Source organism: Kryptolebias marmoratus, linkage group LG7, assembly GCF_001649575.2.
Source record: "Kryptolebias marmoratus isolate JLee-2015 linkage group LG7, ASM164957v2, whole genome shotgun sequence".
NCBI lineage: Eukaryota > Metazoa > Chordata > Actinopteri > Cyprinodontiformes > Rivulidae > Kryptolebias > Kryptolebias marmoratus.
The window spans coordinates 21,982,740-22,009,295 of record NC_051436.1 but is presented as its reverse complement, the minus strand read 5'-3'; the positions used below and the strand labels follow the sequence as shown (position 1 = coordinate 22,009,295).

General features: G+C 39.1%; 2 protein-coding genes across 5 annotated transcripts in view; both read left to right on the top strand.

Moving 5' to 3' along the window:
* LOC108248619 (adenylate cyclase type 4) overlaps window positions 1-10,027 on the top strand; it is a 29,601-nt gene extending 19,574 nt beyond the window's left edge. The window contains exons 18-26 of one of the 3 annotated variants that reach the window (XM_017437500.3): window positions 2,020-2,097; window positions 2,470-2,645; window positions 3,666-3,750; window positions 3,854-4,012; window positions 4,966-5,112; window positions 5,208-5,315; window positions 5,565-5,679; window positions 8,116-8,240; window positions 8,602-10,027. In XM_017437500.3, coding sequence (XP_017292989.1) covers window positions 2,020-2,097; window positions 2,470-2,645; window positions 3,666-3,750; window positions 3,854-4,012; window positions 4,966-5,112; window positions 5,208-5,315; window positions 5,565-5,679; window positions 8,116-8,240; window positions 8,602-8,739 — 1,131 coding nt within the window. In that variant the 3' untranslated portion in view covers window positions 8,740-10,027. Of the gene's footprint in view, window positions 1-2,019; window positions 2,098-2,469; window positions 2,646-3,662; window positions 3,751-3,853; window positions 4,013-4,965; window positions 5,113-5,207; window positions 5,316-5,564; window positions 5,680-6,499; window positions 7,760-8,115; window positions 8,241-8,601 lie in introns of those variants that run through there. The other 2 variants (XM_017437499.3, XM_025010903.2) reach the window with 2 other exon arrangements.
* Window positions 10,028-10,163: 136 nt separating this feature from the next.
* Window positions 10,164-25,943, top strand: si:cabz01101003.1 (ubiquitin carboxyl-terminal hydrolase CYLD). 2 transcript variants are annotated; one of them, XM_037976583.1, is made up of 17 exons: window positions 10,164-10,259; window positions 10,502-10,721; window positions 11,130-11,247; window positions 11,445-11,602; window positions 14,238-14,912; window positions 15,091-15,196; window positions 15,550-16,004; window positions 18,976-19,141; window positions 20,721-20,862; window positions 21,095-21,217; window positions 21,442-21,533; window positions 21,647-21,710; window positions 23,188-23,377; window positions 23,942-24,050; window positions 24,210-24,328; window positions 24,702-24,909; window positions 25,006-25,943. In XM_037976583.1, the coding sequence occupies exons 2-17, from the start codon at window positions 10,551-10,553 to the stop codon at window positions 25,188-25,190; spliced, it is 3,081 nt and encodes a 1,026-aa protein (XP_037832511.1). In that variant the 5' UTR covers window positions 10,164-10,259; window positions 10,502-10,550; the 3' UTR covers window positions 25,191-25,943. The 2 variants fall into 2 exon arrangements, with proteins under 2 accessions (XP_037832511.1, XP_037832512.1); XM_037976584.1 differs by lacking the exons at window positions 24,702-24,909; window positions 25,006-25,943 and having other exon boundaries at window positions 23,942-24,078.
* Window positions 25,944-26,556: the final 613 nt, after the last annotated feature.

The following is a 26,556-nucleotide window of genomic DNA, read 5'->3' as shown; positions in this document are numbered from 1 at the left end:
AATTCAAAATTTTGTAAACTTTTTGATCACCACTTCAACAGATCGGCCTATAGATGGTATGTACCAAATTTCACGTTGATCCAACTTTTCATGTGGGAGTAGTATTCGAAAGTAGGTTTTGCCTTTATCGCGCTATAGCAAAAAATCTAGTAAGGCGGAAGTGGGCGTGGCCAATGTAAAAAAGATGCAGAATTATCCATAGTTTTAGGTGCCATCAAGATTTTGAGTGTAGGACTTACGGTTTAGGAGTTATATGCAAAAACGCATTGTCCTTTGTTATAGCGCTCCCTAGGTATGGGACGATATGATTTTTTTTGTCTGAGTAGCGGTAGGCGTTTTCTATCAGGCTGCCTGGTTGGCTTTTCTCCAGCTGTTTCTCGTTTTTCTGGCCAACGCAATTTACCGGAGAAGAATAATAATAACAAATTTTGAAAAATCCTTACAAAAACAATAGGGTTCCCTGCTCCGCTGGGAGCAGGCGAACGGACATGCCTTGCATTGGCCGCCCGCTTGCTTCAGCGGGCTTGGAACCCTAATAAAGTTAAATGCAAAGATTGCTTTGGTAGAATGTTTTGCCAGGGTAGGGATGTTCTTTCTCTGTATTTTTGACATGTCATTAATGGGGACGTTTGCATCACCTAATGGCATGGAATTAGTATTTTAGGGTTTTGGTAAACTAATTTGGGCAGAAGTTTTTTTTTCATAAATGGAGAAAAGAATGTCTATTTCACAGACTAGCTGGAGTAGTGAGGACTGGGGCTGAGTCAGTGCTCAAACTTTAGTATCAGAAGTAAAAACTGGTCCTCAACATTAAAACACCCTCAGATGAACAACAACATGATGACACTGTTAGTATTTATTTAACAAACCCTCAGCCAAAATACAAAAACAACATATGAAAATTTAAGTCCATAGAAGTTAAGTAGGTAAGTAAGAGCTGTGGGATGTAAAAGCTTCCATAAAAGAAAAGGTTTTGACAATTTGTTGCTCCACAGGATTCAGGAGTGAGTTAATTCAACACTGGGCAGGAAAGACATTATCAATGTGGGAATCATTCAAACTTTATTCACAAGGAGAGTAATAGACTACAGAGATTATTCATAAATGAAAATCATTTCACCCGTAAACGGGTAGAATGTTCCCTCAGGTCAGGAGTAGGTCTCTGCCTCACGTGGAGGAGTTCAAGTATCTGGGGTCTTGTTCGCGAGTGATGGTAGGATGGAGCGGGTAGTTCAGGCATCTGATTAGGATACCTCCTGAATGCCTTCCTTTGGAGGATTTTCAGCATGGAGCACCGGAAAGAGACCTTGGAGCAGACCCAGAACTCACTGGAGGGATTATTCCTCTCTGGCATAGGAATGCCTTGGGATCCCCCAGGAGGAGCTGAAGAGCGTCACTGGGGAGAGGGATGTCTGGGTTTCTCTCCTGGACCTGTTGCCCCTGCAACCTGACCACGGATAAGTGGTGGAAGATGGGGACGGAGAAAAACATCAAGACATTTTCCCAAATAGATAATAGCATGGTGAAAATGTGTTTATGTGTTGTATTAGAGATCAGATTATTTTTAATACATCCGTCCTGGGACAAGACACATATTGTGTTATCCATCCGTCCGTCCGTCCGTCCGTCCGTCCATCCATCCGTCCGTCCGTCCATCCATTCGTCCATCCGTCCGTCCGTCCATCCATCCATTGACAATTTCTTGTCTGAGCTTAAAATTGTTTACCCTTTTATATAGAAATGTCAAACTGCATAGCTGGACTACTCATGTTTCAAGGATGATTCCTACTGATTTCAAAGTCATGGGGTCAAAGGTCAAGGTCACAGGTGAACCCATTGTGAAAACCTTGTCTGTGCTCTAACTCTTGACACATATTCTGAGGATTGTTGTGTAAGGGAATTAATGCTTTTGATTGTTATTACTCTGACAATTTTCTGACGGGCATGTACTGTTGGCAATACTGTTGTTCATCAGACCTTGATATGTAATTCACTTAGTGGCCTTGTTCCACTCTACAGATTTTCCTCCAAGGAGATAACTGCACCTCAGTGGCTAACACCACAGAGTTAGAAGGAATCAGACTGTATACTGTACCTGTAAGTTCCTCTGCATGAAAAACTGTTTCTGATTTATTTTAGAAATTGTATTTTCTTGTATTTTTTCTTAAGTGCTCACAATGATACAACTTATTGATATTTGTAATTTCCTGAAGTTCAGGTTCATTATTCTATCTCTTGGCTTTTAATAAACTGAAAATAACCCATCAATCTGTTTAACTCAAACATTTTAAAAAAAAAACCTGCACATTTTACAAATAAAAAGTTGTAAATAAAATCCTTATATTTAACAGATGATTGTATCCAAAGTTTGAGATTGACAACTTAGGTTCAGGTTTTAGAACATGACATATAACCTGTTTTCCACATATTTTCACTCCACGCTCTTCGTCTCTGTGTAAAAACGTGCAGTACTACCTGTACTGCTGCCTGCTGGCCATGCTGGGAGTCATCGTGTTCATCAAGATCAGCTTCTCTGTGAAGGGGCTGCTCCTCACTCTGGCTGTGGTGGTTTACCTGGCCCTCTTCCTCGATGTTTACGCTCCGAGGTCCCAGTGCCTCATTGACCTGCTGTACAATGGCACAAAGTGAGTGACGCTTTTTAAACATCCAGGTTTATGTGTTTTTTCATATGCCTAATGTCTGTTTTGGAATTTTTAAGTAAACAGCAAAAGGCTTGTTAAAAATCAAGTTATCAATTAAGTAATGTCTAATTTTATTGGTAGTTGCCTTTTTAGACTGAACATTTTTTAAAGAGTAATCAAACTAACAGCTCCATTTTTACAAGATTTTCTTAACAACATCATAAATTTTTACCTAGTAGTTGCAAGATGATTTACTGACCTTACTGTTTGCTGAAACCAGGACAATTTCTGAACTGGTGTTTCTGGTGTTAACCCCAGTGTCATCATTTTCTGTGGAGCTGTTAGTTTTGGCAGTCATAAATTTGCTAAATTATGGTTCAAACACACAGTTCCTAAAACATTAACCACAACTTGTACAACATGCTCAGGTAAAGCATGCACGAGTAATTCCATCCATCCATTTTCTTTGCCTGCTTCTCCATTCCGGGTCGCGGGAAGCTGGTGCCTATCCCCAGCAGTCATGCACGAGTAATTGATGGAAGAAAAAAAAAAACATTTTTGTAAAAATGTTCAGTATTTAATACATTGCAATCTGAACTTGTCAACGAGCTATGGAGCCCTGTTTGACTCAAGCCTCCCAGAGAAACAGTGAGGCTCTGGCTGATGTTGTTAAGAAGGAAACATGACCATGCGCAGATAATAATTTAACTTTGTGAGCTGTTTCAGTCTGTTATTTTCCACTGCTCTCTGCAGACATCACACAGTCCATCTTTCACAGGGAGGGTGTGAAGTTTCCTGCCTTTTGTCCACCACTCAGAGTCCAGATTGTGATTCCTTGTTCTTAAGTTTCAGATCACCATCATTTATTCAGCAGTTTCCTATAGACAGAGGCCTGCCTGGGGGTCCAGACACAAGACGCTCTTGTTTGAGTTAATATGTAATGAAAGTCAGTTAGTGGTTCAGCAATCAGCACAACACCAGAGTCTCAATTTTATATGAGAGTGTGTTTGTGTGTCTTAGCAGGCCTGGAGTCCTGAAGGACCCTCAGATCATGTCTGGGGTTTGGCTGGTCATCTTTTACTTCGTGTGCCTCATACTGGCCAGACAGGTGTGTGCTTATGTAATCTAAAATAAGTTCACAAGTCTTATTTTGCATATGTGTGATTTACAGATTTATCGTTACAAATTTAAACTTGTGATTTCTCTCTCAGGATGAGCTGACTTGCCGTGTGGATTTCCTCCTGGACCGCTGTTTCAAAACAGAACAAGAGGAGATGGAGACCATTGAGAACATCAACAAGCTGCTGCTTGACAACGTCATGCCACCTCATGTCGGCTCTTTCTTCATGGGCAAAACTGTTAGCAATCAAGTAAATGAATCAAAACCACACAAATCCAAATAAGTACTTGTCCGATTATTGTTTTTTTTTTTAAGATTTTATGCTAATTTAAAATTTGAGGATCATTATTTGTGGTTTCTGCTTAAATGGCTTCACATGGTCAGAAAGCAACTTCCTCTTACTAAGCCAAGTCAAAAATGATTGTTGAGGGGAAAAAAACCTCATATAGTTAAAGGATCATTATCGGTCATTCTGAAGTGGTTTTCTGTGTCACAATTATTACAGTTAATATCTTATCTCTTGTAAATAACTCTCTGAACAGCGTGAAGAAATAGTTTATTTATGACTGGACTGATGAGGTAATTGCTAGTCCAAATACTAGTCCAAAGTGGATTATTGATGTCTTAGAACAACTTTATTTGAAAACTTTTTAGCAGGTAATTAAAATGCTGTTTTAAAAACCCTTTCCACCCATGACACCTTTGCGTTACGTGGTTATTTCCGTAGAATTCTGTGGTTATTTGCAAGAACAAAGAGACATCAGCAGCAACAGGTAACACTTCTGGTGCAGCCTGAGGCACTTCAACAGGAATACCCCAATAATCCTGCTGAAATAACCATGAAATGAAAAACTGACAAAAATGCAAAGGTTCAAATAATAGCGTTTGCATGAACTGTTTCAAAATCTTTAAGATTTTTGAGATTGAGATACTGCCTGCTATTCCAGGCAGCAATCCACTTTGGTCTTAGCTATGTATGGACTAGCTGTTAGCTCTTCAGTCCATTCCAAACTAAATTCCTTTTCTCCAAGCTGAGGGTTGTTCAAAGAGCTATCTACAGCAGGTAAGATATTAATTGCCCATAACTGTTTTGCTGAACCACAATTTAAAATGGCTAAATTGTCCCTTTAAATGTTGGCTCAAGTTTGTCTGTAGTTGAGATGTGATATCAACATTTTAATTTGACTTTCTTTTGTTTTTCAGGACTTGTACAGTCAGTCATACGAGTGTGTGTGTGTATTGTTTGCATCGATACCTCAGTTCAAAGACTTTTACACTGAGAGCAACGTCAACGGGGACGGTCTGGAGTGTTTGCGCTTGCTCAATGAAATCATCGTAGACTTTGACGAGGTACAGCAAAGGGAAAACATGCTGTCTCTCAGGAAAAAAACTTGTCTGTCTCAGTATTAAACCTCACTTTATCTGTCTGTTTTTCCCCCACACAGCTTCTGATAAAGCCCAAATTTTCGTCTGTTGAGAAGATTAAGACGATTGGCAGCACCTACATGGCTGCTGTAGGGCTGACACACTTGCCTCAAGGAGAAGACAATAAGGTTTGTACTCTGAAAACTTGTTAGAGAACTCTTATTCCAAAGTCTTTCTTTGGCTGAGGTCCTAATTTTGCAAAGCAGATTAGAAATACTCCATTGTTGTTCTAGACTCACGGAAAAGTAGCATTTCTGTTTGTCTCATAATGTTGTAGTTTTTCTAATATCTAAGAAATTATAAAATGAAAATGGAAGTAATACTTTTCCAAACTTGATGAGTTGACTGACTTGTATGAACTCTGGCTCCCCCTACAGAAAGTGGATATGACCTACAGCCACGTGCGCTCCATGCTGGAGTTTGCCATCGCAATGATGAGCAAACTGGAGCAAAACAATTCTCACTCCTTTAACAATTTCAAATTCAGGATTGGTGAGTTTGCTTGAGATTGATCCAAACAAGATAGTTTATCAAGCTCTAAAACTTATAACTACTATAATCTGTTTTATTTTCCCAGAAAGGTTTAGATATGTGTTCTTTTATTTAGATAAAACTTTAATTTGTAATTTCTTATTTTTATTTAACAAATACAAAAAAACCCAATATTTACACAGTTTGACTGGCCAATTTACAGAAATTTCTAAATAGTCTAACCTTTTTACCCAAAGAATTTGAGAAGTAAATAAAGAAATACGGGATATTTTATTGTCAGCAGATGAACTGGCAGCAGGTCAGGTTGTCAGGATTGGGTGTAAAAAGAGCATCTAGCAAAGGTTTAGTCCTTACAAGCTCAGATGAGTCATAGATAACCACTTTGTGCCAAAGCTTATCGGCTTATATCTCAGTTCATAAAGGCCTGTTGTGGAATTTTCTTTACCAAAGAGGACAACAAAGAGTTTTGTCTTAGGATAATTTATTTAAGCTATATAGCTGAGAATCACTGTGCTGAGGTGAGTCAACAGAGTGAGTCTGAAGCGTTACAGATAGCTCCCCCTTCTTATACCATTGTAGGATGAGGAGGGGTCGGGGAGAACAGAAGGGTCAGATAGCTGATCACAAGGGGAAGTAATTAAGGAGGCACATACTGGTAAATTTCCATACAGTCAGGAGGGGTCAGGGGGGAACAAAAGGACCAGATAACACATACATCCTGGCACCCTATAGGGATAAGATTAAAGGCATTCCTAACTAAACTAAAACATGGTGGTCACATGCAGCAAGAATCACTGAAAACAGTATTTTCCCATTACAGGCCAAAACAGGAAACTACTATTGGATGCCCTTGATCTTTGAGTCCTCAGACAGCACCGTCATCAAAACAAAGAAAAAAAGAAATTTTGAAGGAGCTGAATTAAAATTCAGAACAACTTTTTAATAATCTAAGCTAAGAAAAATGCTTACATATTTATGTATGAACTGCATAAGAAGAGTAATGAAAACCAAGATGCAAAGAAATGTTAAAGCTGCTGCCAGTGGCTTATTATAGTCACTACGGTAACCACACACTTGTGTCTCACTCCCTGACAGCTAAGTTAATGAGAGGCAGACTAAAAAATAAGCCTCAAACAGAAGTCATTACGTGAGAACATTTTGAGCTAAGATATAACTCTTGTGTATGACCTCTCTGGACTCTGGAAGAATTTGAGAAAACCATAAGTCTTATAGCAGTAAGAGATCCATTGTGTGTAAGAAGACAAAAAAGGTCCACATTTTGATGTAAAATGTTTATATGTACCAAAAAACATTGTTGGAGTAAGAAGAGTTTGTTTGCAAAAGATTTTTAAATTTTTAAAGCTAGTGTGACATCAACTGTCAGTTGGACATTTTGTGGAAACTCTGTAAGATTATAAAACTTAAACTGTGATTGCATAAAAAAACATGTAGATTTCCAAATGTTATTTAAAGTCCAACTACCTGTGACTCATTTAAACTTCAAAAGATGTTCCTACTGTGATGTTTGTTTGAGCTAAAGAGCTCCAAAGAGGGCTGGGGTTTCTCTTGTGTTTCTCAAAATCCTGTTGATTTCCTTTTTCCTTCTTACAGTCTGTATGCTAATTTTTGTCTACATTGTGCAATGTACTGCTATCAAAAGTCATAGCACGGTGTTCCTTATCAGTCTGCACTTTCTAATGTGTAATTTGCAATTTTGATATGTTCCAGAGCCGCACAATGAGATACATGACAAAAAGTTTCAGCAGGATAGTTTGTGCAGCATAAATTCACATAACAGTATTTTGAAGGTTTGACCAAAATGGCTACAGCTTCATTTCTCAACATATGATGATCTTAGTTTTAAACTCTGGTATGAAAGTCAGGGGACGATATGCATTCCTGCAGTGAATGCTAGGCCTTTATTTGGAAATGACAATCCACTTTGTAAAGAACTAGTAAATCAGTCCCTCCAGGATTTCGCGGGCATTTTTTGTGATTGTTGCGGCTAAAATGCCTGAGTTCGCGGGGCATTTTCCTAAAAGTTGCGATTTTTTTTTTAAACTAAAATCAATAAACAACTATAACTTTTAATATATAAACCAAAAATACTTACTAGTTTTGTAAGATAATTACCAACAAACACTGACATTATCAAAAGGTGCTTTATTTGAGAACTTTGATAGCTTATGAACTAACATTCATGACCATTTCTAGATTGTGCAGACACATGTTTGTCGATGCGTTTATGTTTGATGATTACACTGAAGGACGTGCAAAACAGCTCCCCCCCTGACCAGATTGACGAGCTATTTCTCCAAACTGAAGTTGTTCAAAGAGCTACCTCTAACAAGTAGAACTTCACAGAAAAAGTTTTGAACTACCACTTTAAATGTCTATACACACATTGAGTAACTGTTCTGTGTTGTTTCCCTGCAGGAATAAATCACGGCCCAGTGATTGCAGGAGTTATCGGAGCCCATAAACCTCAGTATGACATCTGGGGGAACACTGTTAATGTTGCTAGCAGGATGGACAGCACAGGAGTGCTGGATAAGATACAGGTTAGAAAAAAAATATACTAAGCTGAATCACATATGTTATGGTAATATTTCCTGTTTGTGTTTTATCAACATACATCAAAAGAGGATGTTTTAGGTTAAAAATTTATTTTTTGCATATGAAAAACCTAACAGCTGTACACTACAGCCACATTTGCTTTCATACCGGTTTCCATTTTCTTACACCTCAGGCAACTGGTAGGAAAACAACAACTGAGTAAAAGATGAGAGGTTTAAGGTAGAACATTTCAAAGGCTGTATTGAGTAACTCTGTTCCTTTTTAAAGAGAAACAGGAGATAAAAGGTGGTTGGATTGACTTCAAACATATTTCCCATTTTTTTTATTGTTTAACTGTGTTTTCAGGTGACAGAGGAAACGTCTCAAATTGTCCAGAGCATAGGGTATGACGTTACGTTCCGTGGAGTGATCAACGTGAAGGGCAAAGGGGAGCTCAAGACCTACTTCGTTAACACCTCCTCAGTCCGACTTGAGCTGTCATGATAAACTTGATCCCAAACATGAACTGGTGCGGCAGTCTGTTGGTACTAAACCAGACAGCACGATGTGACTCATTCTGGTTCAGAAACTCAATCAGTGGCGAGAACTTAAAGCACTGTTGTGTGTTCAGCTGGGCCCGGGAGTCTTTTCGGACACCTACACTGACTCAGTTCTTAGACATATGCAACAACAACATGTTTGTCATTCATTTTCAAAGAGGCTGCCTTTGTCTTCTCGGATGAGACGCTGAAAACAATTCCAACACTACACATGAAACGACAACAAGCAACTGACTCATGGACTGCTCAGTTAGTTTGCTTACCCTACTGTATTATTCTGTAAATATATATACTCTAATTTAGCTATTTTATTAGCTTTTGAAGGAATTTTACCATGGCTGAACCGCATGCACTGTCCAGTTATGAAACAATGTTAATGTTCACTGGAACTGGAACCAGCAAATCAACAAAGATTATTTGTTTTATAATATAAAGACACTTTTTTTTTTCTTACAGAAGAAACGAGTCTCCATGTCAAAAAGCAAATGCCTACTCTGCCTAACGTTCAGAATGAATACCATGTAACGTTTATTACAATTTTTATTTATTTTTTTATTCATGTCCAGTTGAAAAAGCCTTTAAAATATAGCTTAAATTTCTATAAATGCATCATGAAGGTACAGGTCAATCATAATGGCGAAAAATGTGGCAAAGAAATGTTTTTCATTCCAGACATGTTAACATGTTCCAACAGGAAAATAACACACTTTTGTAATTTAAGTCACAGTGGGTTATATATGGAAAAAAAACTCTGAACCTATGACACTTGTTCTTGTTTTTGTTTGGACATTGGGCTTATCCCCGAATGAGTGACAAAATCAACCTTTGGGGTAAAATAGGAACATAAAAGAGGATTTATTTAAAAATTTTCAGTAAACTTAACTCAAATAAAACAAATTTTACTGGTGAAAATCTCATTGTTTGAGAAAGTTTAAAGGTCACTGGTGACAAAAGTAAACCACTGAGACCATGATGCTGGGAAATACTGGTTTCACATCTGACTTTTCTAAGTGGAAACCATCTCCAGGTAAATGAAGCCGTGAAAACCTGCATGCTAACATGACATTGCACTTGTTTATGAGGGAAGATGCAGTTACCAGGTTCTCCTTCTCTGTATTGTATTTTTATTAGAGATGATAAGAACTGTGAATTGAAGAAAAACTGATATGAAAATGTATATTTTTTTCATATTCTATTTATAAAGTAATAAAATAAATTCACTGATGTCTGTATGTTGTGTGAGTGTTTCCTAAGCATGAAGCGTTAACAGTGGAATTTCCCCGTATCGATAACGCCCACAAGTGTTCTGATTGGCTCGGGCTCCTCCTTTAATTCTCTTCTCGCACGCTGTTGGTTGAGCCCCCTTTCACTCAACCCGCTTCCTGCTTCACAGTGCGGTTTGTTATTGAACGGAGCTCCTTTGAATATGAGGGGAAATGTTGACGGTCGGAGTTGAAAAAGTTGGTGAGTTGTTTTTATCAACACCATACAGTAATGTTTCCGAGGTAGCTGCGTGGTTTATCGGTTAAGGATGTGTCATGAGGTTGGTTTTAGCTGTTTTGAACGACTCTAGTTAGAGCGTAAACAAAGTTTACATGTTACGTGTCTGTCGCTACCTGCTGTCAGTCCTCCAGGTAAACGGATACTCTGTAGCCCTCTTATTGCTTTTCTTTGTATTTAAACCCTTTATTACATTTGTGTATTAGAGGGACATAATTCCACCGTGAAGCAGCTGCAGATACAAACACCTCGAAGATGTCAGGGGCTTATGAACAGAACAGGAAGCGCCGTTCCTTCAAGACTTTCCTGCTCACCAGCGACCTGCGGGTCCAGGATCAGCTGCACGGAACCATCTGCCTGCAGCGGGGGTTCATCTGCCAGGAGCAAGATGCTGCCAAGAGCAAAGGGGACTACATCTGGGTTAAGGTAGCAGCAAACACTTAAATGTCCCATGAAGCCACAATTCAGCACATTAAAACTGATGTTTTAGGAGTTTCCAGTTCGTGGTAGATTGTCTTGGTGCTTCCTGGGTTGTTCCCAAACATCCTAACCAAAGTTGTGACAGCTTGGGTCTTGTTACAGACCCTGGCAACACTTCTGAATAACTTGTATTTACTGTACATATAACTGTTTGAAGTGATTACTATGGAATGTGAAGTTGTTTAGAAACGGCTCCAAAATACTTTGGCAGCTTGTGTAAATCTACAATTCTCCTGTATAGTCCATATAGGAATAGCATTGGGCTCCGAACAATGTTTTAGTTTATTTTGATGACATGTTTTTTTTCTTGTTGATGTTGTTTTTCTTCTCAAAACTGCCTGTTTTTTCTTGCAGGTGTTAGACAATGAACTCATGAAAAAGTTAGATAAGAAGTACCTGCTAGAGGTTGCAGCTGACCTCATTTACCTGGTGGAACCTGTGAAGGATCTGGGTGTTCGACTAAACCTTTTAAGTAAGGCATTAGCTATGTCTGGATGGAGTTGTGGTATAACACAATGTTAATATGGGAAGGAGAGTAGTAATTATTATCAACATAACAAAGCTGTTGCTTGTTTGTTGAAAATAGGAAGTAAACTTGGATTGTATCAAACCATCCAATTGAGAATGGACAGATAACAGCTTCTTTATTTATTGTTGTGCATTTTTCAGACAATCCTGAAAAACTTCGACATTTGGCATCTCTACCTGTGAACGCCCAGCTGTGGGTCCAAATAGGCCAGCAGGATGAGCTGGCAGAGGCAGAGCTCAAGTATAAAGGGCCTCTGGGCAGAGGGAGCACCAATGTGTTCTTTGGGGTGGAGCTGAAGGTAAATGTTTTATTCAGAGGACTGGGATTTTTAAAAGTGACCATATGACTAGAACGAATCCTAGATTCTTAGCTCCTACATTTAAACTACCCTCTAAGTCCATAATTTTGTGGAAAATCTTTTGCTGGTATTGTTTAGGTCCACTTAGCCCCTTGATTGGAAGGGTAACTTCCTATCAACAGTGATAAAAGAAGACATGTGGACACAGGATCGCACTGACTTAGTGCTGTGCTGTCAGGATCCCCTGAATCACTACCAGTGGTCACCTGAAGTCATACCCTGTGGCACCCTCAAATCATGATGCCAGGAGTAACTATAGTGTCTCTTTGCAACATTGGCAGGATTGGTTCTCAGAACTGAGACTCGGTGCTAAATATGGTACACCACCACTTGTCATCAGACTATACCTCCCACTTAACACAACATCAAACACTTTACTCTTTACACTTACTACACTCTTAACTCTGGTGGTAATGGTAGCCTGTTCATGAAACGGAGAACCATTTGTCTGTCTAAATTAAATGCATCAAAAATCAGCTATAGAGAAATAAATCCTAAGTCTTATAATTATTTTACCAGAACAAAAAAATAAAATTGTTAAATGTGATTTAGAGACTTAGAGAATTTATTTCCTCTAAGTCTCTGTTAGTTATTGATTTGATAATAATTCATCATATTGATTTATTTTGCCTAACAAAAACCAGGAGGATTTTGTTAGTATAAATGAATCCACTCTTTCTAATTATCTAAATTTTCAATGTTTCTAGAACAACAGGTGGAGGTGAAGGAGAAGCTGCTAGTTTTCAGTCAGGATTATAGATTAATGCTAAACCAATTATTAGCTTTAATTTATTGAATCTTGACTCAGTCTTTCTCATCCAAAATGGAAATCAGAAAAAACACTTTTACTTCTTGTTATATATCATCCACCAGGCCCTTATTCTCAGTTTTTGCCTGAATGCTCAGATTTTTTGTCTGACTTCTTATTGAATACAGATGAAGTCATTATAGTGGGGGATTTCAATATTCATGTAGATGCTGAAAGTGATAGCTTAAACATAGTTTTCTAATAATTTAGTTGAGTCAAGTGATTTTACCTAAAATGTCTACATATCTACTCATTCTCTGACATATGGCATAGAGTGTCTGACCATTTTTAATAACCTTTCAGTTTACACCGACTGAATACGCAGCCACTGAGAGTAAATTTCATTATAGTAAATGTTTCTCAGAGAACGCTGTAACCAAATTGAAAGAATCTCTTCCATTAATATTTTCTTCTGTCTTGCAGAGTAATGCAACAAAGAGAAGCAACTTAGAAAATCTTGTTGATAATATTACTTCAATGCAAACATCACTTGATAAAATTGCACCTCTGAAAAAGAAAGTCATCTGTCAGAGGAAGCTGGCTGCTTGGTTTAATCCAGAATTATGTACTTTAAAATAGCCATCTAGACAGTTAGAAAGAAAATGGTGCTCCACTAACATGGAAGACTTTTATTTAACCTGGAGAGATAGCCTGCTAACGTACAAAGAAGCCTTTCGTAAAGCTAAAACTACATAAATTTTTAATAGAAGAGAATGTCATGGAGAGCTGCAATAGTTGATGCACAGTATAACTGTCCTCCCTTAGTGTGGGCTGTCTTGGATGACTGGCTCACTACTACCATAGAGGCAAATACTTTTATTTTTAACTCAGCTTTTGCTGATATGAAAATTGCTGATCTGTTGCAGATGGGGGTGGCACAGTGGTGTAGTGGTTAGAGCTGTTGCCTCCCAGCAAGAAGGTTGCAGGATCGCTTCCTGGCTGGGGGCCTTTTTGGGTGGAGTTTGCATGTTCTCCCTGTGCACACGTGGTACTGCATGTTAGGTTAATTGATAACTCTAAAAATTGTCCCTAGGTGTGAGTGAGAGTGTGAATGGTTGTTTGTCTCGTTTGTCTATATGTGGCCCTGTGATGGACTTGCGCCCTGTCCAGGGTGTCCCCCGCCTCTCACACAGTGACTGCTGGGGATAGGCACCAGAATGGAGAAGCGGGTAAAGAAAATGGATGGATGGATGTTACAGATGAAATAAACTCAGTGGGACAAATATACATGTTAAAAGAAAGAGGAGTTGTGCTTTTATTTAGCAACAGTTTTTGCTGCTTCATGTTTAGTTATTTAAATAGAACATTAGATTTATTTCTGAGGTTACTACCACAGCTAATCTCATATGAAAGAATCAGATCTTTGCCTAACCGAACTCCATCTGAAGGTTTTGCACTAACATGCTAGACGTCGCTCATCACCATCATTGGAATACCAAGGGAACACTTATTGGGTGAAATGGTGTGTTTTAGTTTTTTTCAACAGATGTTCTAGACTGGAATATTAGTGTCAAGATGCACTGAAGCTGTTCTCTCTCTTTGTGGTGGTTTTTGTGTTGGTTTGATTTTTAACTCATTTAACAATCTGTACTTTTGCTACAACTGATGATTCATTACTATAGATTAATGTTGTTAAAATAGCCCTAAACCTGAAATCGGTGTTGAAAATGGAAATAAGAAAACTCTTTTCTATGCAACAAAGATTGCACAACTGCTTGAAACATATGTCTTTAATTGATAGTCTAATTTCTTCTGTTTTTCCCTCAGGGTTCAGCAGCAGGCAAAGGAACAAACAACGGCTCCTTCAAGGGCCATCGCTACTTCACTTGTCCTGAAGCCTGTGGCCTCTTTGTCCCTGTCAGTCATATTCATGTTCGTCATTGGTCCCGCACCAATGACTCTGATGCACCAATGAAATCCCACAACCGAGGCAATCACCGCAGCAGCCGCCACCCTTTCAATGGGCACCGTAGCAACAGTGATCATCTGAATCAGCAGCAGCTCCAGCTCCAGAATCAGCAGCAGGAGCAGCAGCTCCAGCAGCAGCACCAGCAGCAGCTCCAGAATCAGCACCAGCAGCAGCATCAGCAACAGCTCCAGAATCAGCACCAGCAGCAGCATCAGCAACAGCTCCAGCAGCAACTCCAGCAGCAACTCCAGCAGCAGCTCCAGCAGCAGCAACAGCAACACAGACGGCACATTAGTACCCACCAGCCTCTCACCAATAGCCCACCTCAGCCGCTCACCATACTCTCACGGACTACTGAGTCTCCACCCGTCATGGCTTCAAACCATGTCCGAGGCCCTGCAACACCTCTGCCTTTCCACATTGGCCAGAGGGTTTGTTTCCCCCATGAGGACATTGTCTGTGCAGGGGAGGTGTGCTTTTGTGGCCCCCTGCCTGGCCGGTCCTCAACAGGAACATATGTTGGAGTCCTTCTGGTCAGTATGACCCATAGAAGTTGTTTGTGTCATCAAATCTACTGGCATGTAGCATTAAAGTTTCTTTCGTAAAACAAAAGTATGAGACTGATATATGATGAATTTCTTTCAGAATTTTTAATCCTTCTGCTTGTGTCCTTCAGTTGTGTTTGATGTTTTGGGGTTTTTTACATTACAGGACACTCCTGTTGGTAACTGGGATGGAATCTACAACGAGCAGAAACTCTGTCACATTCCTTCTCACCTGTATGGACAACTCGTGCCAGCCAGCAAGGTTTCTCCAGGTTCAGCTCCAGATTTCTCACTGTGTGAAAATGTTCTCATTGAAAAACATGTTCTCATTGAATGGTCAATGTTCTCAGTCATTCAGGACATTGCATCTGCTAAGATTCTGAAAACGAAGCTACTGAACTTCTGTTCTGTTTCACTTTCTATCTGAGGAGCTTTTTCAAGACAGTGCTGCTTTAAAGCTCCAGTTTTGACTAAAAAAAAACTTTCAAATGGAAAGCCAAATATCCTTTACTAACAGAATAGAGGTCTGGTTCATTTGTTTTCAGAATCTTAGCAATTAAAAATGATCTTTCTGTAATTTGAAATGATTTTGAGTCTTGTAAACAATTTTTTTTTCTGTCCCCAGAGGATAAACTCTTCAATCACAATCCTCTCCAACAAGTTCCAAAGTCCATCTTAAAGCCACCATTGCCCGCTGTCCCGAAACCAACCACATCACCCTCTACTGCTACTTCTAAGCTTGCTCTGGTGCCCCTTGCCAAACCAGCTCTCAAACCTTCTCCCCTGCCCCCACCAAAACCCACCTATAAAGTCCTGCCCATTCCTCCAGTACCACCTCCAAAACCTCAAAGCCCATCAGGAGTAGCAAACTACAAGCCTGCCAATGGCATCCACAGTCCTTCCTCACCTCTGAGAACTCCAGAAAATGGTGAGAGTGCAGGGGAGAATGGAGAGGCAGGACTGGAGAGTGAGCTGGAGGTGGGCTCAATGGTAGAAGTAAACAACCCGCCACTTTTTGGGGTTATCCGATGGATCGGTCAGATAGGCAACATTTCAGAACCAGTGGCTGGGATCGAGCTGGTAAGGACCTGGTTTTATCTCCAGTGTTTTTAATTACTACTGCTGCTCAGAGATTGTACACACACAAATACCTCATACCAACATGATGTTTGTAACAGCGTTTTTAATAACTAACTTTAAACAGTTTGAAGTTGTGCAATAGAAACGATAAGCTCAGGTTAAAAAATAATGGTTTTATTTCCTAAATAATTTATGTCATGATTATTGTACAAATGGAGATCTTGTATGAGGAACAACAAAACCTAAGCAATTGTTTTCTGCTATTTTTTGTCCTTTTATTGACAGAAATAGGATCATTTATATAGTTTTAGATTTTCAGTCATTCAGGACTTACAGAGCTACAGTCCACCCTAAGTGCTTGAATAGAAGGCAACTTGACTTCCTTTCTTGTTTACTGGAGATGTTTCACCTCTCATTCGTAAGGCTTCTTCATTTCTGATTAAAGAGTTCTTTGTTTTTAAGTCGTTGCCGGGACAACTACGCCCAAAAGGTTGAGTCAATAAACCACCCACCCATTCTGTGAGTTATTTGGCTCACAGTCACATGTGAGTTGTTTACCAACAAGACAAATGTATGACTGTTTTGGTCACATGTTTAAAAGTGTGAATGCTTGTGAAACTGCCTGGGGAGAGACAAGGTTGCATTTTAGGTGTTGGATATGTCAAACCTGAGGCCAACTCCTCTGTTTTAATGTTGGGTTTTCCCAGTTTAGCATATGCTCTCTGAAACTATGGTTAGCACTCAAAAGGAATGGTCTGATTTGGATAAATTTTTAGTTGCCAAAGTGTCTGACAAACAGTCAAAACAGTGAGTACAGGTCACCAGACACAGAGGATTCCTCATAGATGCACTAGACATAATATCACTTGATGGAGTTTGATAGGGTTCATATTGTGGGTTTGTATTAGACTGTGTGGTTGTTAGTTCATTTGCCTTGCATGTATTTTGTATAGATGTCATAGTGGTCTGTTAAAAGTAATGGGGAGGGCCACTGTTAGGCACCCACACATTTTGTGAAGATTCCAGTTGCCCAGGACAGAGCACAGCAGAAGAGAATTGTTGTGGTGTTCCCAGAGCATTACAGAACATTTGCACCTACCATCTGAACATGGGTATTACACTCTTTACCACATCCTACACCATGACTAAATAACTGACATGAATTCATTTACAAGTTCACTCTAAACTGGCATCTGGCATCATTTTTGATAGAGAGATGTCACTGAAGCATTATACAAAGCAACTTACTAGGAACTGTTTCTTTCACCTCAGGAATATCTCAAAACTTCGAAGATTTGTTTCCAAAGATGATCTGGAGGTGATCATTCATGCTTTTGTGTCTTCTCACTTAGATTATTGTAATGGCCTTTTTTCGTGTCTTTAACAGAAAGGAGCTGTCTCGTTTGCAGCAGGTCCAAAATGCGGTGGCTAGGGTGCTCACCTGCACCAGCAGAAGGGCTCATATTACCCCGATTTTAAAATCTCTCCACTGGCTTCCAGTGGCTTTTTGTTTTAAATTTCAAATCTGGTCAGGCTCCCTTATATGTTAGAGCCCTGCTACGTCCTTATATTCCTATTCGTAGGTTGAGGTCATTGGACCAGAATCTTCTTATGGTTCCTCTAACCCGTTTTGAGACTAGATAAGACCGCTGTTTTCAAGCTGTTGCGCCAAGGCTCTGGAATGATCTCCCACTTGATTCTGTGGACTCTTTTAAGAGTAAACTTAAAACGTATCTTTTTTGCAAAGCTTTTTAATGATTTTTGTGTGTTGGTATGACTAATAGTGAAATGATGTGTTTTTTACAATGTGCAATTTTTGTGAAGCACTTTGTGACTGTTTATGTCTGTGAAAGTTGCTCTATAAATAAACTTTTACTTACTTACTTATTAATGCCAGAGAAGAGATGGCTGCATTTGGAGTGATGCTGAAACCAGGAGGCATAGATTGATGACAAGTGGCATCGTATACTGCTTAGAGATGAATCTGTTTTGCATTAGCACAGATGATTATCTTGTGCATATATGGCACCATCAAAATGAAAGGACCAATCCTGCCTATGTTGTGGAGAGACACACCAGTGTTACTCCTGGCATCATGGTGTGCGGAGCCATATTACCTCAGCTCCTCTCTGATAGTGATTTGTGGGACCCTTACAGTCTTGCTCCTACTAAGACAGCCCCCTGGTACAGGGGAAGCTGTGGATCAGTGGTTAGAGCAGACAACAAGAAAGTTGAAGGTTTGATTCTTAGCAGTATGTAGTTGCATGTCAAAGTGTCCCTAGGCAAGACCCTGAACCCTTCATTTTCTTAGATGTGCCCCATCGGTGTATGAATGCGATCTAAAGCACTGATTAGACTCTATCGAATGATTTACTCAGAATAACTTTGTAGAGATGTAGTAGTAGTTCTGTATGAATGTGTGAGGATGGGTAGATGAGGATGCAGATTGTGTTGGAAAACACTTTGAGTGGCCTGGTTAGCTAGAGAGGTGTTATATAAGTACAGTCCATACACCATTTACAACCTTTCAACAAGGCAACACCTGTTTACACCTCCTGCTTCATTTTGAGATCCTCCTGTAGAAACTCAGGTCCTCCAATCTTTCCCTAGTTGAACATGTGTTGGATCAGCTCAAACATCAATTCTGACCCAGAGCTAATCTGCTAGAACTCAAGGGTCAGTTACAACAACTGCGGGCTAACTTGCCACAGGAGAAGCTACAACAGCAGTATGACCCCATTCTGCATTGAACTGCTGCTTGTATCCAGGCCCAAGGGGGTGCCACACCCTATGTCATTGTGACCGAACTGCTAACTCTGTTGTCCATTTGATCTGATTGGAATCATTGAAATGCATTTGCACAGCCTATTAATACCTGCAGTTCCATTTCATTTCCACCTCTCCATCTAGGTGCTTAACTGTTTTGTTAGTGATTGGGCATAATGTCTGTGTGTCTGTGTGTGTGTGTCAGGACCAGGAGCTGTCTGCTGGGACAGATGGCAGCTACCTGGGTGAACGTCACTTTCGTTGTGCTCCCAACAAAGGCCTATTCGTCAAGCTTCGCAACTGCAGGCGGGACTCCAGGTTCCCTGCCCCTGAGAAGTCTGTCAATCAAGTGGAGCGATGCAACTCCATAGGTAAGGAGTTGGAGTTTTCACATCGCCTGTTGATACATTAGTGTCTGTTGTTGTTTGCATTATCCTTTTGGTTTTGATGTTATCTTGGTGAGAACGACATCCAGAAAATCCTGAGTCACAAGAGCAGAAAGTTTACAGGAATATTTTTAAATATTTAGATAAAAAGAGTTAAGGGTCAACATTTATTGTTATTTTATGTCTTAAAGAACTTTTATTCTCAGTCTTTTTGAGCATTCAGTAACATTTTTATGTAAATTTTATTATCTAATTATAGAATGTTTGTTTGTTTTTAACTTATTTCTTAAACTACCTACCTTTTTAAATAGGAGATAAGAAATATTTCCAGATTAGTTTTATGTATTGACCTTAAGATTTTCAGCAGCAGCTGCACAAAAAGTAATGAAGTACTAGATAATTTGTAATTTGATTACATATGACGCACCTTTTTTTTTAGACAATTCAACCTATCTACACTGTAAGTAATATTCATCCTTGACTTTTGTCCCACTTTGGTGTTCAGTATCTTACCCAGCTTCACAGTAATGTGCTGACTGAGGAGTTGGGTTTCAAATAAATAAACTCAGGCTTATTGAAAGTAATTCTTCTCACCACCACAGCTGCAATTGTGTCTCCTGAGCCAAGATGTTTGTAGGGCTTTAAATCCTTCACAAGCACTGTGGAAAAAAGAGCCAACATGATGGAAGCCAAAAGAGGGCACACACAGTGGATCTGTAGGACATGTACCCACACAGTGACAAGGGACGCACAAAACCATCAGCATTTCATTCGTATTAGCCAATCTAAACATTTAGAGGAATATACTGGATGTTTTAAATTAGTTTCTGCGGAAAGGTTATGAACAATTAATGTCTTACCTGTTGTAGATAGTTAATTGAACAACCTCAGTTTGGAGAAAAAAGTTTTTCACTTTGACATGAGTGACCAGCAAAAGGTTAATAAAACAGTTAACTGCTATAAAACCACAGCGACCAACTTGGATCTTTGGCCCATTTGAGACTAGACTTTAGTTTCTGTGTCCAGTCAGAATGAAACTTTATCACTTTAATTTGACCACAGAACCCTACTTCAGATTGTCTGAACTATTGCTTTGCAATAAAATGTTAGCAGTGGTCAGCGCAAGCAGATAAGTTGAATGAAATGATTGCTCATAAGCAGATATGAATGGTTCTGTTTGCCTGTTCTGTAAAATGCCCTGAAAGAACGTTTGCTGACATAAATACACTGAACTGTGAACAAACTGAGCTTCAATTTGGCCTGGCTGTCTGTAATGGTTAGAAAACATAACAGAAAAAACAACATCGTGCATTGTCAGTTTCAAGTTGTTGTTTAATTTTTTTAATAAACAATGATTTAAAAAGTCCGTTTGGACCATTGCTCTCTGGGCTGCACCTCCTCAAGACTGTTTTCTCAGTTGGGGCTTTGAAAATGGATTAATGGAGATGAGTCTTGTGGATTTGAAGGAAAGGTTGCTTTTTTTATCATGTAATACCGGTCTGTGTGTATGTGTGTGTGTGTGTGTGTGTGTGTGTGTGTGTGTGTGTGTGTGTGTGTGTGTCAGCCTTTGCAGAGTGGGGCAGTGAGCGTGTGGAGGAGCACACACCCCCCGTCGAGGGGGATGAGGCCAGGCAGCTCTACGAGGGCTCCAAGAGAGGCATCCAGGGTCACCTGAACTCCTGCTACCTAGACGCTACGCTCTTCAGGTGAAGTCTTTTGAGAAAACAAAGCATGTCATACACTTGGATTTAAACTATACAAAGTAAATTAATGTGAATCTGTGAAACTGAAACAGAAATTCATCTAAAAAAGAACTCTGATAGTACATTTTGTTCACCCTAACATGTCTTCAGATTAATAGATTGGGTGTAAAAACAAACACCTGAATTTGTTCAAAATGAGTAAATCTAATAAAGTATATCTGATATTTGTTTGCAGTCTGTTTTCCTGTTGCAGTTCAGCAGACTGGGCATTATTTTGGCCGTCTGACGCTAAAACTGAGCAAAGGTCTAAACATGCTCAGGACCTGCTCCGCTGTGAGATCGTCAACCCTCTCAGAAGGTGTGTCTATGTGTAACGTAGTTCCTGTTCAAAAGTTTTAATAAATCTTTTAAATATTTTTGTTTTCCTTTAATTCTAGGATCTGGAATATCATTGCTACTAATATAATTATTTAACTCCTAAACCTAAAGAGCAGCGACTCAACATAAATGCAGATGTCTGCTTTCCTATCATCGAGTACACAAAACCTTTTCTGAAGTATGTGTGCGTTGTGTGTTTTTAAGGTTTGGTTATGTGTGTGCCAGTAAGACCATGGCTTTGCGGCGACTACTGGAAGCTGCGAACAGTAACATGGGCTTCACCAGCCAGGAGAAAGGTGTGGATGTGAACGGGTCTGCTCTTCTGCATTCTTGTTTTGGTTACATTTCTTTAGCCCTTATTGATGAAGTTGAGGAATGCTGTCACACTGCTCTTGTCCTGTTCTGCCAGATCCAGAGGAGTTCCTCAACAAGCTTTTCCAGCTCCTGAGAGTGGAGCCACTCCTCAAGATCAGGTCAGTGCTCACTTTATTTTGTCTTTATACACAAGATAAAGTTGCATCATTGTGCTGTATTAAAGTGTGGTTCACAAATAATTGTTTTACCCTTGCCCAGTTATATCAGTGTGTACACACACTCCATGTTTGGCTGTTACACAGACCTGCTTCTCATCTTCAATGTGAGCTGTTGTTGCTGTGGTTAAAACATGGAGTTACCTAAGGTTACATCAAAACCATGACTTTTCTGCATTTCCTGCATTCTTCTTAAACAAAGGAACAGAGCTGACCTGCAGTTAGTTTATTTTAGTTCACACCTTTATGGAAAAATTTGGCTTTCATTTTACATACAGACACAAATATTTGCTCACTTCTTGTATAAATGACGAATTTTTGAACATCAACTTTGTTGCAGTTCACTTCATCTTTACCACAAATTAGTGAAGTGAGATTTATTTATATAGCCCTTTTCAGCAACAAGGTGATCCAAAGGGCTTTACAACAGAAACAAAAACAGAATACAATACAGCAGGTACATAATGAAACACAAAAACAAAAGAAAAACCCATCAATCATGTATAATCTAAATGAATCGTGTGTAATCTAAATGAAATATAGGATAATCTAGATAAAATCACGAGACCAGACATATCTAAACATGAGGTAAGACAGTCAAAATAGTAGCTAAAATAATCTAAATAAAATCATGACAAAGGTAATTTATATGATAGTTGATGGCGACTAAATTAAGGGTAGTATCTCACTGACCTGCAACTGTTGGAGACTGGTTGGTGACTTAAAATTACAAGAAAATAGTTTCCATTGCAGTCTCACTGAATTCTGACCATTTGCTAACAAATGACCAGTGAGCCGGTATTTGAAAATCGCAGCCTGTATTTGTGTGCACGGCTTGCAAAACTGCGTTCTTGGCCATGCACAAGTGTCAAAATACAATTTTAACTTTACATAATACAGACACTTAAAACACTAACTATTTTGAGGGAAATTTTAAGAAAATTCAAGCAACAAGACTGTGAGCCTTTGCAACTCATGCAAGAAAATTGGAAACCCCACAGATGTTGAGGCATTTCAGAGACTTGGTTTTAATTCCATTTAACCACTCGTTGCCAAGATTTATAACCCAGTGACATACTGGCTGTAAGAATAAGATGGCAGTATTTTTTTTTTCTTCTAGCCCTAATTTAGGGTGGCACAGTATATCAAATAATTATTGGCATCACATTATTAGTATTGCAATAAATCACTAATTCAGATTTCATGTCAGTAATTTAACTGGTTCACAGTAAGTTTAGATGATCGGATAAAGCATGAAGCACACGGAGAGGGTTATGACTGTCATGATCATCGAAGAGAAAGAAAATGTGCAGCTTTACCTTAAATGTTTGTTTTAACTTTTTGGACAAAAAAAGTGATATTTTTTTAAAAAAATAAACGGACTACAATTCATACCTTTTTGCCATCACTTGCCTTTCAGATCAGTGGCTCAGAAGGCTCAGGAGTGTCATCTCTATCAGCTCTTCCCACCAACCCGGCCGTCCTCACCCGCCTCACCCCTTTCCCCTCCCAACTCCCCCATTCCCATCACATCGTCATCCATGAGGGTCGCCAGCGTTCAGGCCCTCCTGGAGGCTTCATTCCATCACTCGGGCCTCAAGTTTGTTGAGGTAATGTCCATTTTTGTTTGTTTGTTTTTGGTGGTGGTGTTGTTTTTGTGAGAGAACAAAACAGCTGGTTTCTGGTGAGATACAGAAGGTGACTGCTGCTTTGACTGAAAAAACAGATGGCATCTTTTTTTGTTTTCTTCAAACCTGTCAGGTTAAAGCTTGGTTTGATGTTATCAATACAGAATTATACCAGGTTATGTCAGATAGCAAAATAACATTTTATATTTGTGGAGGAAAAGGGTATTATGACTACTTGTAAAACAAATTAAAAAAAATATTTAATTTTGCCTAAAGAATCATAAGGTCTTTGTTTTGGCCCATGAATCTGAGTATGCATGATTCATGAGCCCCTAGTTGATATACACTCTTTGTTTTGCATTTTACTTCCTCCACAGCTTCATCTCAGGCATTGTTCTCTGTTTGAACTTGTGACCTCCTATAGCATGTAATAAATTGACACAGAAGACAGTTCTTTAATTGAAGTTCTTTATTCCACTATTATTTTGAAAAATCCATCCCAATGTTTAAAGAACTCTGTTTTCTTTTTTTTCCTTTTCCCACCAGGCTCCTTCCTGCCTGCTACTGCTCATGCCCAGGTTTGGAAGAGATTTTAAAATGTTTGACGCCATCTTACCCACCCTCAGTCTGGACATCACAGACCTGCTGGATGACAGTAAGAACAAATATATCTGATGTCGAAGGTAACCTAGAGTGAAAACTCAGATGTCAGCTTATGTTGTATTTTTGTTCTTTGTGGATGTTAAAGATTATTTTTCCTCTTCATACTGAAGCTGGATACTTTTCCTGCTATTCATTGTTTGTCTGTTTGCAGCTCTCAGACAGTGCAGTATCTGCCAGTCTGTAGCTGAGTGGGAGTGTGGGCAGTGTTATGAAGACACAGATATCACTCCGGGACATCTTAAACAGTACTGCCAGACCTGCAACACACAGGTATTATTGTCCGTCTGAAAAGTGCTGAAAGGCCAAACACAGGTGATACTGTTTTGCCTGTGTCTGTGATTGTTCTTTTATTTATTTATTTATTTTGTCTTTTGGCAAAATATCTCATGAACCAGTGAGTGGATTTTAATAAAACCTTCAGAAAGTAATCATTGCTTGTACATGTGTAAATGATTAACCTTATGAAGTCAACTCAATTTAAGGTGACCACCACAGAACTCCTTTTTATAAACCTCTACATCCCTGTCAGTCTTGCATTTTACGGGTGTTCTGGCAGAATTGTTCTGATACTCTCAATGCCTCAGGCTGCTCAGAAGGTATCTTCTCATATAATGACTTTGTTCATTTTGTAATTGATCATCAGGTTCACAGCCACAGGAACCGAATGTCCCACAGCCCGGTAGAGATAAAGGTTCCTGAGGGTCCGTGGTCGAGCCCCCTGCACTACACCCGCCAGCGGATGTCTCTCTTTGCTGTGACATGCATTGAAACCAGCCACTATGTGAGCTTCGTCAAACATGGACCCCAAGACACGGACTGGTTGTTTTTTGACAGCATGGCAGACCGGGAAGGTGAACAAAAAAAAAAAATCTAATCTTTTATTTGTTCTTAAAGGAAAAGAGATCCTGTCCAAGAGTTCATGTTTCTTTGTGTGTGCTCTCACTCAGGTGGCCAGAATGGCTTCAACATCCCCCAGGTGAAGGCGTGTCCCGAGGTGGGCCGCTTTCTCAGCCTGTCGGAGGAGGAGCTGAGCCGAGTGGACGCCTCGTCTTTAAAGGAGTCCGCCCGTCGGCTGCTTTGTGACTCCTACATGTGTCTGTACCACAGTCCAGAGCTCAGCCTGTACAAGTGATGTGAAGAAACAGGGACACCCTGATCCTATAAACTGCAAACAGACATTTGTTCTTTGTAGACCAAACTATCTCGAGTAGACACCACTCTCCCAACACATTTAGAATGAGAATTACATGCCTTTTTGTTTGTTTGGTAGGGTTTTTTTGCATTAATCAGCATTTTTTATTTCTGAATTAAATTAAAGTCACTTCACAAAGAAAGAGCTAATCTTACAGTATCTGAAACATTCTCTGATGCTAGTTTACAGCAGAGATAAAAAAAATAGATATTATTAAACTGTTTGCCTAAATTTAGATTACTTTTCAAACACAATAATGTTTGTTTTTTATGTGTAGAAATTTTAGCCTTAAGGGGTGAAAACTATATCTGGAACTTGAAAAAGGTTTTAGATATAGGTTTTTGGTGTTGTTTTTTTACAGAGAGTTAAACTGTTTTGGGGGACTGTAATAATTTGTTCAGAACAGCAGGAAATGTCTTAACCTTTCAGTATTGCATTGAAAAAAACAATGACATTTTACATTCGTTCACATTCAGTTTAGTAGAAACACTGTAAACTGATGTTCAAGTAATTATGTTAGGGTTTAAAGAAACAAACTGTAGAGAAATGCAAAAAAATATATAATCAAGACCATTTAGATACAGATATAAATATATAATAATGTGCACATAATCAAAAAGAGCAGATGTTTTGTGACCAAGCAATTCCCACATTTTTCTAAATATAAACTTCCTAAAAGCATTTTAGAAACCCAGATTAGATGTTTGGTCTTTCTATTGAGCAGCTGTTGCGTTATATGTATGCAGTATAGTTTCATTGACTTTATTTTTTCTTTTAATCCTGAAGGACTGCAGCTTTTTCGTCATCAAACCTTAGTTAAAGGGATTTTCCAGCCATTTTAAAGAGGTATTCTATGGTTATGATTAATTAATATCTTACCTGTTGTACATACCTCTTTGAATGACCTCATCTTGGAGAAGTCTGACCAGACTGATGAGCTCAAGGCTAGTCTGAGTTGAGCTAAGACCAAAGTGGATTGCTACCATGGATACCTAAAATGTCGTAATGGTTCATTGTGACTCCATTTTATAAACATTTACAATGCTGTCAATTTTGTACAGAGGTATTCCTGAAGAAGGTTTACAATTTTGCAGCAAACTGTTATTTACACAGAATTTTTTTGTTTATTTTGTAAATGCACATCCAGGTATTTATGTATATATATATATATACACATATATATATATATATATATACACAAAAGAATTCACACTCTCTCTCTCTCGCTCTCTCTCTCTCTCTCTCTCTCTCTCTCTCTCTCTCTCTATATATATATATATATATATATATATATATATATATATAT

Coding starts and splice junctions, on each gene's coding strand:
- si:cabz01101003.1 (XM_037976583.1), top strand. CDS start 10,551: ATGTCAGGGGCTTATGAACAGAACAGGAAGCGCCGTTCCTTCAAGACT. Junction 15,197..15,549: donor AGCCAGCAAGGTTTCTCCAG/GTTCAGCTCCAG, acceptor TTCTGTCCCCAG/AGGATAAACTCTTCAATCAC. Junction 20,863..21,094: donor CTAGACGCTACGCTCTTCAG/GTGAAGTCTTTT, acceptor ATTTGTTTGCAG/TCTGTTTTCCTGTTGCAGTT.